This window comes from Herpailurus yagouaroundi, unplaced genomic scaffold, assembly GCF_014898765.1.
Source record: "Herpailurus yagouaroundi ecotype Mexico unplaced genomic scaffold, PumYag 247, whole genome shotgun sequence".
NCBI classification, from domain to species: domain Eukaryota; kingdom Metazoa; phylum Chordata; class Mammalia; order Carnivora; family Felidae; genus Herpailurus; species Herpailurus yagouaroundi.
Genome location: NW_024412464.1, coordinates 759,131 through 773,325, shown reverse-complemented (window position 1 = coordinate 773,325; position 14,195 = coordinate 759,131). Strand labels below are relative to the sequence as shown.

General features: G+C 37.7%; 1 protein-coding gene across 1 annotated transcript in view; it reads right to left on the bottom strand.

Moving 5' to 3' along the window:
• The window catches only part of NSF (N-ethylmaleimide sensitive factor, vesicle fusing ATPase), a 150,849-nt gene that overhangs the window by 110,849 nt on the left and 25,805 nt on the right, over positions 1 to 14,195 (bottom strand). The window contains exons 3-5 of the mRNA XM_040460080.1: positions 12,997 to 13,096; positions 9,464 to 9,503; positions 213 to 379 (exon numbers count right to left, since the gene is read on the bottom strand). Of these exons, the coding sequence (XP_040316014.1) occupies positions 213 to 379; positions 9,464 to 9,503; positions 12,997 to 13,096 (307 nt within the window). The remainder of the gene's footprint in view (positions 1 to 212; positions 380 to 9,463; positions 9,504 to 12,996; positions 13,097 to 14,195) is intronic.

Below are 14,195 nucleotides of genomic sequence, written 5' to 3'. Positions count from 1 at the left end.
TTGACATTGTAACCTAAAAGTTACTTTAGAATTTTTTTGAATGGACTCAAGACATTCAGCAAACGTATCACCCTCACTTTTTATCACTCAATTGGATATATCTGTCCATATACAGAGCACCTCCCAGTTTTTAAACAGTCGAATTAATTTGGACAACTGCAATGACTGGAATGCCTGTCAAGTGGAAGAAATGAAAGAAAATTCAAAACTACCTGCTGTCCCACTGAGAATGCCTGGTTGTTGAACTGCTGAATGAATTCCGCTGCCATCTTGTCAGTATCATAAGGATTGGAGTCAATGCTTTTTTTCTGCAGGAAATCAATCTCGATGGTCATTGTGCCAATACACTGTTTGGCCTTGTCAAATGTATATAAGGATACTAGGGGGGAAAAAGAAGCATTTCTTAAAACACAGGGACACCAAATACTTGCTGTGTTTTGAGTAACTAAAAGTTTCACATAAATGAATCCTAACAAAACTTGACCAAAAGAGGGCTTTCCATGGCCTTTACTGACAGGACACACAAGCACAGATTAAAGAAAATGATAATAACCACTAGAGATTTTGTTCCCCTCTGAATTAATTAGTTCACATTGTACAGCATTCTCCCTCTACCTTTACCCCTCACCCAACTCTTATGGGAAATCACAGCCCTCCCCACATGGTCTCTACATCTTCCTCCTTCTCATTTAACAGAGGACAAATGATAGTATGGGAAGTCCCAGTGGAGTTGGCATAACACGCTGCTTTCAAAAAAGATTTTTGTTTGACACAAGCAAGAGCTAAGGTGAGAAGTGTGTACTCTTTTGTTCTAGCAAGTTACTATGCAGGACAAAAACAAAAAACAAAAAAAAAAAACCAACAAAAACAAAGCTTGAGAAAAAATAAATTACTCCAGAGCGATTTAAAGTTCGACATGTCTTTAAAAAAAAAAAATTATGTTTATTTATTTTTGAAGGAGAGAGAGACAGAGTGTGAGCAGAGGAGGGGCAGAGAGAGAGAGGGAGACACAGAATCTGAAGCAGGCTCCAGGCTCTGAGCTGCCAGCACAGAGCCCGATGCAGGGCTCAAACTCACGGCTGTGAGATCATGACCTGGGCCGAAGTCAGATGCCTAACTGATTGAGCCACCCAGGCACCCCTGGCATTTCTTTTTTAATACTATAAAAATATTTACTAGGGCACCCAGGTGGTTCAGTTGGTTAAGCGTCCAGCTCTTGGTTTTGGCACAGGTCATGATCTCGCAGCTTCATGGGTTTGAGCCCCGCATCAGTCTCTGCACTGGTAGCTTGGAGCCTCTCTCTCCAAGAGATTCTCTCTCTCTTGGGATTCTCTCTCTCCCTCTCTCTCTGTCCCTCCCCTATTCGCACTGTCTCTGTCTCTCTCAAAATAAATAAATAAGCTTCTGAAAAAATATATATTTACTGAACACCTACTATAGCCAGGGAACTATGGTAAGTACTACATGTATAACATGTAAAAGAAGCCAAGGACGTTTTTAACTCATCTTTGTATGAACAACACCTGACAGCAAAAAACCCAATTTCCATGCTGGTAACAAAGGAGGCAAGACAAAGGGACTTTGGAGTCTGTGTTTCAATAGATTCTGTTAGTAACTAGGAACTCAAAGTAAATCATCTAGCTCTCTGTGCCTTGATTTGTCACATTTGTAAAACAAGAAGACAGGACTACATAAACCTTATGAGGACCACATAAACCTTATGATTCTTTCATACCCTAAATTCTATTCTAAATTTATTTCTTATAGTCTAGCCAGTTGAATTAGATTTAAAGATTTTCTCTATATTCTCTGAATGAAATTGCTTATACAATCATATTTTTATATCCTGGCTTACTGTTGTAAAGGGGTACACACATATTTTAAAGACAAACATTTTCAAAAGCAAAATAACTAAGAAAGCCAGAGTAAGGAATAGAAAATTCACTGAAGATCAAAGAGTAAGTCCAAATCTCAGCTGAAAGTTTCAGATATTTTCTTGCCTTTACTTCTCAGTGTTTTGTTCTTTCTTAACATTTCCTAGAAAATACAGGTTATACATTAAGTAATTTTCATAAACAAGACAGCCTAATTGTTTCCTCACATAGTGAAGGTAAGTATAGAAGGAAATGTTAATGTAAAAATGAATAAGTTGATTCATCGATTCCATTTCCAGGTGTCTGTCCCAAAGACTCCTGAACATTTGCCTAAAAATGGAGAGGTTCCTTGCACCATTATTTTCAACAGTCAACACTGAAAAAAACAGTGATCAGTAAGGAAATAATGAATAAAATGTGGCATATTCATAATGTGGAATACCAGACAGCAATCAAAATAAAAACTTGATGTATATTTAATAAATATGGCTATTAAAACAAAATATTGAAGGGGGCCTGGGTGGCTTAGTCAGTTAAGTGTCTGACTCTTGGTTTCAGCTCAGGTCATGGTTCGTGAGTTTGGGCCCTACATCAGGCTCTGTGCTCTCTCCTTCTCTCTCTACCCCTCTCCCACTTGTGCTCTCTCTCTATCAAAAATAAATAAACTTAAAAATATATATATTGAATAAAAAACTACATTGCAGAAAGATTCATACCGTATGACATCATTACATGCATTAAAGACTCAAAAATAGGGGCGCCTGGGTGGCTCAGTCAGGTAAGTGTCTGATTTCGGCTCAGGTCATGATCTCACAATTCATGAGTTCGAGCTCCACGTCAGGCTCTGTGTTGACAGCTCAGATCCTGGAGCCTGCTTCAGATTCTGTGTGTCCCTCTCTCTCTCTGCCCCTCCCTTGCTCGTGCTCTCTCTCTCTCTCTCTCTCTCTCAAAAATAAACATTAAAAAAATTTTTAATTAAAAATAAATAAAAATAAAGACTGAAAAACAATTCTATAACATAATGCATGTACATGTATATACATATACACACATGTGTTTATATATGAGTGTGTATCATCTGTATATCAAGAAACTTAAGTGTATTAAAATATCATTATTACTGACTATAGTTTTTCAAATGTGCTTTAAGGTTAGTGTTCCTAAATAGAAAAGACCAAGCTCTTAGAATTTCAGATGCTGTGGGCAGTACCATGGACAGCACCACGGACAGCACCACAGGCAGCACCATGGTCAGCACCATTGTCAGCCTCAAAGGGCCAGATGCCCTGAAGCATCCACAAGCAAAGGACCATAAGATTGAGAATGTTTTCTTATTTTAAGATTTATAGCAATTTAATGTCAAAGACTAATAAAAATTATTTTTATAAGCAAAGAATGTATAGGCAGTATTTGAATAAACAGTTACAATGAATAAACATTACAATGAAAAAGGTATATGATGATGTCAAAAACATGTTAATTGAACATCAGTCTGTAATACCTAAAATACGGCATCTCCAGATGGAGAGAAGACTAAATGATTCTTCTAGAAGATTCCTTCACACTAAAATCACTGGCCTGACTGCAAACAATTCTCACCCTACAGACAGAAACTCCTGTTCCAGAATTAGCACTCCCCTTCATACCACACATCCTACCCTAACTGTGCCCACATCACTACTACACTGAATCAGTTTTCTACCTTTATGGCCACATCATCTACATCACTCAAGCCTCCAAACCCTTCCTTGTCCCAAGCTTACCCCCCTAAGTCCCACTTGATCATTTAGTTTTATAATTTTGACCATTAACTCTGTTTGGGTCACCTTTTAAGAAAAATGTTTATTTATTTATTAAGAGAAAGAGAGAGAGAAAGAGAGAAAGAGAGTCACAAGCAGGCACTGTCAGCACAGTGCCCTATGCGGAGCTTGACCCCATGTGCCGTGAGACCATGACCTCAGCTGAAATCAAGAGTCAGACACCCAAACAGATGGGCACCCCGTTTGATTCACCTTTTAAAGAACGGACTGTACTGCTAGTGCAGACCCTGCTTGGGATTCTCTCTCTCCCTCTCTATCTGCCCCTCCTGCACACACATGTACACATACTCTCTCTCTCTCAAAATTAAAAAAAAAAAAAAAGCTTAAAAAAAAAAAAGAATAACTGTACCATCAAGACAACCATTTCTGGTAGCAGAAGAATGCTTTAAATATAATTTAAGTCACAAAATACATTTCTCAACTCATCAAGATTACCTTGAATTTCCATACCTTTCCACAACAGAATGTATCTACATTAAAGGTTAAACTTAAGTGCTCTCTTAACTGTATTTAGAAAAATATGTTTGAAGAAATAAGCAACCTAAGCTACATACACACTCATTTTCTCACTAATACATTTTCATTTCTACCAATGTCTGTAAATAAGGAACCTTGGTTTCATACACTGACCTACTTCACTTCGGTGCTGAATTCCTTCACTGTTTCAGCTTCTCACCCTGCTTCAGGTGAGGGGATTATAATAAAGAGAATCACTTGTCAGTGTCTCCCAAAATGTGGCTGAGGAACCGCTTAACAATGAGTGTTAAAAACACAGATTCAGGAATCAGATTCCTCAAGGAAAGGGCCTGAGAATCTTTTTTTTTTTTTTTTTAACAAACTCTCCAGATGTTTCTCTCAGGCAAATTTGGAAAGCACTAATTATGCAACTCTCCCCACCAGCTACCCATATCTAAAGTAATTTCCTTTATTTTTACACCAATCAAAAAATTTTATCCTTCATCCTATTTCCACAAAGGGGGAAAAAAAGCCACCTAAAGATATCCCCAATATTGGGGCACCTGGCTGGTTGAGTCAGTGGAGCATGCAACTCTTGATCTCGGGGTTGTGAGTTCAAGCCCCATGTTGGGTGTAGAGATTACTTTAAAAAATAAAATCTGGGGCGCCTGGGTGGCGCAGTCGGTTAAGCGTCCGACTTCAGCCAGGTCACAATCTCGCGATCCGGGAGTTCGAGCCCCGCGTCGGGCTGTGGGCTGATGGCTCAGAGCCTGGAGCCTGTTTCTGATTCTGTGTCTCACTCTCTCTCTGCCCCTCCCCCCGTTCATGCTCTGTCTCTCTCTGTCCCAAAAATAAATAAACGTTGAAAAAAAAATTAAAAAAAATAAAAAATAAAATCTTAGGGGTGTCTAGGTGGCTCAGTTGTTAAGTGTCTGACTCTTGATTTCAGCTCAGGTCATGATCTCATTGTTGTGAGATTGGGCCCTACGTCAGGGTCTGCACTGAGTGTGGAGCCTGCTTGGAATTCTCTCTCTCCCTCTCTTCTGCCCTTCCCCCACTCTCTCTCTCTCAAAATAAATAAATATTTTAAAAATAAAATAAAATAAAATCTACAAAAGAGAGATAACCCCAATATTTCAGTTCCCTCTAAGGAAAAAATAAATAAAAAGAAGTTCCCATGAAAAATTTTAAAAAATAACTCCACAAGTTTACTATGAAAGGAAAACATAACACATAACAAAATACTGCAGCATTTCAGCTGATGAAGTGTCTTCCCCCAAAGAAATCAACCATGAACTACAAAAAAATATGCGTAACACTTTAAACTGAATTAAATATCCTCAAACAAGTACTTAGAAAAATAACAAAACATCTAAAATCAGAAGATTAAAAAATAAGAACACAAATAGACAAAAGAAATGCAATGAGAGTTTATGGAACTCAGGAAAGAAACTGAAGAAAAAGATAAAACTATTTCAGAGTGAATAATAAATTATAAAGTGCCCATAGGAGAGTAGATTCAAATTACAATTTAGTAAGAGGCAGTGAAAGAAGAGGAAAACAACCAAGAAAATAAAAATAAAAGAAAGAAAGACTTTTAAAAGAACAGAGAGAAAGTAGTTGAAATGGAAGATAGGCAGACAAGGACTAACATACATATAATTAGAGCCCCTAGGAAGAAAATCAAAACAACTGGACCAGAACTAATGTTCAAAACCATAATCTAAGAAAAATTTTGGAAATAAACAAAAACTTAAATCTGCATATTGAAGTGACCCATTATATCCATTGGTCATTGACCTAGAATATCCTAATAAGAATATTACACTTTAAATACAGAAAAGTCCTCAGGGCTCCCAGGCATAAAAACTGAATTACTTATAAAGGTAAGAAAATTCGACTGGCATCAGACCTCTTAAGAGCATCATACAAGGCAAGGCAATTGTGATCAGTATTTTCAAGAAATTCAAGAAAACAAGCCAAGAATTCTATGTCTATGCAAGCCAAGCTACATTTGAAAGAGCAAAGATATAGAAAAACAGTTTGAATATGCAAGAACTTAATGAACACCTATACACATATATACTTCCTAGAGGAATGTACTAGATCATAGGTTTTATACAACCAAGTAGAAACTGGCAAAAGGACTATCATAATCATTTAAGTGACTTAATTGTAGAGTTAGGACTAAAACAAGTATGGGGTCATGTGTGGAAGAATAGCATATAAACATCATGCTCTGACAAAGTAGAAAGAAAGCAACTAATATGTAGAGCATGGTGACTATAGTTCATAATACTAAATTGCATATTTGAATGTTGCTAAGAGAGTATATCTTAAAAGTTCCCATCACAAGAAAAAAACTGTTTTTGTAACTATATATGATGATGGATGTTACTAGACTTACTGTAGTGATCATTAGCAATGTATACAACTATTGAATCACTATGTTATATACCTGAGACTAATATAATGTTATATGGCAGTTATACCTCAATTTTAGAAAATTTCCTTCTACTTAAAAAAAATTTTTAATTTAAAAAGAAAGCAACAAACAAAATTGGAGGAGAGTGGGGGGTAGAAAATGATCATTAACTGCTATACAGGCAACAGAAGAGAATCAAAGGATATCACTTAGAACTGACAGAACAGTTTTTGAAAAGGTCAAGAAAAAAAAAGGGGGGAGGGACCAAGGGTACTATGAGAGGTATAAATGCAAAAGTAGTCACTAAAACAAAAATATAAATACTCCTAAATACCAAAATAAAAAATTAAAAATAGCCAAGATGATATACCAAATAGAGAAACACAACTAAAATGGAAGATAACAGAACTGAGATTGAATATATCAGTAATATCAATAACTATGAAAGGGTTTAATAAACCTATTAGAAGATTTTTAAATTAGCTCATAAACCAAAACCCAACTCTGTACTGTATACCACAGACACATCTAAAACACAGGGGTTCAGAAAAGCTAAAAGTAAAGCGATGGGCAAAGATATGCTGAGCAAATTAAAAACAATAAGAAAGCAGGGTTTGTAATCCTGACATCAAAGTATAATTTACAACACATTAAACAAGACGAAGAAGGATACTTTATGATGCTAATAGCCACAATTCACATTAAAAATATAACAGTTATGAATATCTACATACCAAATAACATAGAAACCACTATGTAAAGTAGATACTACAGGAGATGCAAGGAAAAATAGAACAGAAGAACACTAAGATTTTAACACACCAGTTTCAGTGCCATACAGGGCAGGTAATTCCATTAAGAATACAGAAGATCTAAACAGCATAATTAGTAAAGTAGAGCTTACAGATATATAGCAGACAATAAACCCTGATAACATAATATACCTCCTTCTCAGTGCACACGAACCATTTTCTTTCTCTGCGTGTGTGTGCACATGCATGTGTGATGACAATGCTTAAGATCTACCCACTTGGCAAAGTTTAAGTATGCACGCAGCATTGTTAACTACAGTCACCCTTCTACACATTAGATCTTCAGAACTTCTCCATCTTACAAAACTGAAACTTCAATAACCTATCCTATAAATGTATTCTTCAAAAATATCACCATCATGAAAGGAAAAAAATAAAAGCCAAAGATTAGAGAAATGACAACTGAGTACAATACACGATCCCAAACTGGATCATCTGCTGAGAAGGAAAAACATGTTGTAAAGGAAATCACTGGGACAATTAACAAAACTGAAATATGAACTAGAGATTAAAGTTTCAACATTTAATTACATTAACGTTTAATTTCCTGAATTTGATTACTGTAAGAGCATATCTTTGTCCTCAGGAAATATACACTAAAGTATGAGATGTAAAGAGGAATGATTTCTGCAATTTAATCCCAAATGCTTAAGAAAAGAAATGTGTATGCGCACATGTGTGTAGGGAAAGAGAGGAAATGAATTTTAAAAATATGGTAACTGGTGAATCTGGTAAAAATAGTATATAGGAATTCTCTTATTTTTGCAAATTTTTTGTAAATATCCAATTTTTTAGGTTTTAAAAGCAAGCAGAAAAAAAGCTGACTTAAGTATTCTTGGCTTCTTCTCTCCTTCTCCTGCCGTACCCATGAAGTTGACATGAAACTAGGTGACAAGAAGATTCATAGTCCATTTTCCCAATTTTGACACAGTGCCTAGGAGACAATGCCAATATTTGCTTATTTGTCCCTTGGCTTATAATCCACAAGTAGCTTAGTCCTTTTTTCCTCCTGAAGTCATAACCTTCTTTCCACGCCCTCCCCCAATGAACTGTGATAACTTCATTATAAGATACACACTTCATTAAAATAAGTATACCGTTTGCTTAAATACTGCCACTCTTTCTTCTCCTTAACTTAATCTATCTTTCCAAACAAACATAAAAGAAAACATAAAAGAAAAAACAAACATATATCTCAGTATATAGTAAAATGGAATCATCAAATACTACCAATTATTCCTCTTCAATATATCTTAGACTTTTAAAAAATTTATTCCACAGCCATAATTTCACAAAGGCCTATTCAACTTAATTCTAGGCAAGTCCGATAATCTCCAAGCTATTTTCCTTGACTCCTGAATTCTCCCCATTCCTCACTATACTCCACACTGACATCAGAATCTTTTCTAAAATTAGGATTTTGATGGACTCACTCAGAAATCTTCAGGAGCTTTCTATTGTCTTTGAATAAAATCCAAAAATTTTAGTATGTACTTTTAGGCCCTCCACTAACTGCATGTTTTCATCACTTAATACAATTCATTCAGGTAAATCCTTTCAATCAGGCACACATGCTTCCTGAGCACTGCCTATGATTTGCTTGCTCCCATCTCAATGTCTTTTATTGATATTATTTCCCATCTTAAGAGCTTTTCTTCCTTATCTCTACTATGTAATGCTTTTCCCCTACTTCATAAACATGTTCAAAACTCCAGTGCCTAAAAAGATTTCTCTGGCTGATTTTTCAGCCTCCAACCAATTCATCCACTCCCATTCCATCTTAGCACTTTCACACAGAGGTCCCAATGGTAACACTTGTGCACTTATTTACTCTGTACACATTGTGTGAGCTATGAATAAGTGGATATTCTCTCCCCCATTAGATTGTAATTTTCAGGCAGACGTAAGTACCATAACTATTTACTTTCCATTCTCATATGTCTAACCAGTAATATAATAGGATGAATGTTTAATGGCCCTGATGACCAGCAACAGAAAATTTTACAGATTTCCACAACTATGAGAAAATCATAAAGAAAATCCACATCAGGTAGCTTAAAAAAAAAAATTACCTACCTTCTATTTCTTGCCCAATAGAAAGTCCAGCCCATTTTCGCTATAAAATAAAAGAAAAAAAAAAGACACTTAAAACCAAATCAATAAAAATTATAGAAATGAGGAAAAGGGGAATGTCTATGAATTTCAGTAATAGGAACACATCCAAAGATCAAAACGTGGTTTAGTGTTGTGTGTTGAACTGTGATCCACAAAGATATGCTGGAGTCTTAGCTCCTGGCACATATGATTACAACCATATCTGGAAAAGTGTCTTTGTGGAGATACAGTCAAGTTGAGATGAGGTCAGGCGCGCCTGGGTGGCTCAGTCGGTTAAGCAAACGACTCTAGATTTCGGCTCAGGTCATGGTCTCATGGTTCGTGAGTTAGAGCCCCACACGGACAGTGCAGAACCTGCTTGGAATTCTCTCTCTTCCCTCTCTCTCTGCCCCTCCCTCCCCTCTCTCAAAATAAATAAATAAACTTTAAAAAAAAAAAAAAGGTCATATAAAATTAAGATAGACCATAAACCAATATGACCTGGTGTCCTTATAAGAAGAGACAGACAGATACATGGGGAGAAAGTCATGTGACGATGGAAACAGACTGAAGTGATACATCTACCAGTCAAGCAATATCCAGGTTTGTTGGCAACACCAGAAACTAAGCATGGAACAGATTTTCCTGTAAGGCCTTTGGACAGAGCACAGCCCTGTTGACACTTTGATTTCGTTCTTCTAGACTCCCAAACTGCAAGAGAATAAATTTAAGCCTCCCACTCTGTGGTACTTTGCTACAGCAGCCCCAGGAAACATATTTATATGCCATACTTTATATCTGAACATCTATTCAAAAACATACAAAGCTTGCCTTTGTACAATAAAACTGGCCTCATTGAGTAGGAAGCTCTTTTGCACACTATACTGCTCCTGAAGGCCTTCATAGTATCAGATATTTCAGTGTTCTAAACATACTATGGTTACTTATACTGTTTCTTAGGATATCTCAAAAAGAAAGACACTCAATTCATGAAAACTAAATTAAAACTGGTCAGCTAATCTCTCCTGAAACCCAAGCAGGGATTCCAATCATTAGATGCTCCTGACTACTCTTTGTAGTAGCCAAAGGATTTTCAGGCATTTGCAAGTAGACTTTAGCCTCTCCCAGGTCCAGACTGGTTGCAATGGCAAGAATGTACGAAGGCAGGCCAGACTGCGTTTAGGCAGGAATTTAGGACTGGCTTGGTATGGATTCAAAATTAGTCACTACTGATAACGCTCCAAAGAACAGCGAGAAAAATAACTTTTGGCCAAAAATCCACATTTTGTCTACTCATCAAACAGCGTGGATTTGGGGGTGGACTGTGAAGATGCTGCATTGTGAATATGTGCAGCACTTGCTTTTCCTCCAGCTCCCTCATCGCAGGCTACTTCTCCCTCCTCTGCCCTCCATGCTCTCTTCCGTCACATCCCATCTTGCTTCCAGCCAATGAAGAATTGAGCAGAATGCTGAGCAAGTCCAGACTTTGTGTCACCAAGCAGCCAATTAGGTTCTGGACTTCAATCCCAAAGACAGACTCAAAGGATGACAGTAATAGTATTTATCATATGGGGTTGTTTTGAGAATTAAATGAGCTAAAATATGCAATTATGCATTAGTATAGTACCTGGCCTATAGTAAATATTAGGGTAATTTTTTTTTTTTTTTAAAAAGCAGAGAAACAAGAAGAAATAATCAAAAACCGTATTTCTGACCACCAAAATCCCAGCTCTGCAAAAGCTGGCAAACTCTAAAATATCCCAAACATCTTATGTATAGAAACAAATGTGGAAACTACTCCTGATAATAAAGAGGCATTCAAATAGAGAAAAGGGGAATAGTAAAGATCTCCCATAATCTTTCAGAGCTTCAAGAGATCTTTAACAGATCCCTAAAGAGTGTTTAATCTCTTTCCTTCAACCTCCAGGGTAGTAAATCACTGCTTACGAACATACTGGAAGGAGATCAGGGTTCTATTACATTGCTGAGGACTATGGGATCAGCAGCATGAGTAAGACGATAAGGTAGAAAAGGACACAGACTAGTACCTGCAGTGCTCCTCAACTACGTATTAGGTGCCTGTGGACAATGCTAGCCAGTTTTCCCACCACAGAATCCACCAACAGTTATAAATGTAATCATAATCCTTCCACTCATTATAAAGCCCAGCAAGTTAAATTGCAATTTGAGGGGTGCCTGGGTGGCTCAGTCGATTAAGCATCTGGCTCTTGGTTTCAGCTCAGATCATGATCTCACAGTTTGTGAGATTGAACCCCGCACTGGGCTCTGTGCTGACAACGTGGAGCCTGCTCAGGACTCTCTCTCCTTCACTCTCTGCCCCTCCCCCACTCTCCCTCACATGTGCACACACGCACTCTGTCTCTCAAAATAAATAAAAACCTTTAAAAAAAACTGTAATTTGAAATAACTACTCATATCACATTCATTAGTGTGACATCATTGCATTTTCTTTTTTAATTCTTTTAATATTTATTTATATTTGAAAGAGAGATAGAGACAGAGCACAAGCAAGGGAGGGCCACAGAGAGAGGGAGACACAGAATCTGAAGCAGGCTTGAGGCTAGGAGCTGTCAGCACAGAGCCTGATATGGGGCTCAAACCCATGAACCGCAAGATCATGACCTCAGCTGAAGTCAGACACTTAACCGACTAAGCCACCCAGGCACCCCAACATCACTGCATTTTAAAATCACTATCATCAGGGGCGCCTGGGTGGCTCGGTCGGTTGGGCGTCCGACTTCGGCTCAGGTCACGATCTCGCAGTCCATGAGTTCAAGCCCCGCGTCGGGCTCTGGGCTGATGGCTCAGAGCCTAGAGCCTGTTTCCAATTCTGTGTCTGCCTCTCTCTCTGCCCCTCCCCTGTTCATGCTCTGTCTCTCTCTGTCTCAAAAATAAATAAACGTTGAAAAAAAAATAAAAAAAAAATAAAATCACTATCATCAGATGTCAATTGTACAAGTAAATGTTATTTATTTTCTTAAATTTTTTGTTAATGCTTATTTATTATTGAGAGACAGAGAGTGAACAGGGGAGGGGCAGAGTGAGAGGGAGACACAGAATTGGAAGCAGGCTCCAGGCTCTGAGCGGTCAGCACAGAGCTCAACACGGAGCTCAAACTCACAAACCGCAAGATCATGACCTGAGCCGAAGTTGGACGTTTAACCGACTGAGCCACCCGGGCGCCCCAGTAAATGTTATTTTAATATATTTTCTTACCCTGCAAGTTAACACTGAAACAACCTGAGACTTAATCTGATAGCTACCTGGTATTGGCACAGAATTTTTTTAAATTAGGAAAAAAAAAATCAAGGCAATAAAAGGAAGGTATAGTAGAAATGGGCAATTAAGAATGCATCTTTAAATTCCTTATATAAACACCTAGATGTTTTTCTTCAATATGAATCAATACAGTTATAGGAAGATGCTTGCTTGAAACGAATTGATTCTTCTAGGACTTTTCAGAATGGAAGAGAATAAACTAGCATCTGGGTTACCTGAGGTAAGCTGAATGCGATGCTCCCTGGAACCACTGATGGGTGGGTCCTCAGTGTAAATGTATACCTGTGGTTGGGAGAAGTCCTCACAATCACGTGCCTAAAAGACAGAAACATAGTTAATATTCCATGTCAAAGGAAATAGAAACATTAACTCCTGTGTATGTGTTCGTTTCCAACAACTGATGCTTCATGAGTACCAGGTGGAAACATGGCAGAGTGTTTGAGAGTCCCGAAGGAAGAGAACCACAAATTTCATTTCTAAAAACTGTCAGCAATTCAAAAATTTTTCCAGGCAGAAGGGGTACCTTGGTACAAGCACACATCAAGCACAATCGGGACCAAGTTCAAGAGCATACATACCATCCAAAATATCATTTCCAATTTACATAAAACTGAAGATAATGATTTAGAATCTTTGATTTTAAGTAAAAATTAGAAGAAATTCCTCTCCTGAGAATTATTTCCCATCTTTTTTTTTTTTTTTTAGGTTTATTTATTTTGAGGGAGGGAAGGGTCAGAGAGCGAGAGAATCCCAAGCAGGCTCCATACTGTCAGCACAGAGCCAGACATGGGGCTCGAACCCACCAACCACGAGATCATGACCTGAGCCAAAACCAAGAGCCAGACATTTACCCAACTGAGCCACCCAGGTGCCTCTATTTCACATCAAATAGAATAAAAGGAGGAGAACCAAAGATAGAAGAACCAGGATACAACAATCCAAAAAGAGTTAGTTTTAGGACTAATCATTAAATCTCTGTAGGCTCTCATAACAGTTGAAACAGTAACAACCTATAAAATTAAAAAGATGGTAAAAACAAGGAATTGTCACAAAATACATAAGCTTTCATATAGATATCAATATTTATTATTTCAAAGCATCTTTTGCTAATTCACTCTGTTCAGGAGTTACCCATGAACAGATAAAATATAGTCATCTCATGATAACCTCCTACACAGAGAAATTGCCAAGGACTGTGTGTAATAAAACCTTTAAACTCTATTTTGCAACATCACTATCTTTTTAAAAATCATCTTTTAGGGGCGCCTGGGTGGCGCAGTTGGTTAAGCGTCCGACTTCAGCCAGGTCACGATCTCGCGGTCCGTGAGTTCGAGCCCCGCGTTGGGCTCTGGGCTGATGGCTCAGAGCCTGGAGCCTGTTTCCGATTCTGTGTCTCCCTCTCTCTCTGCCCCTC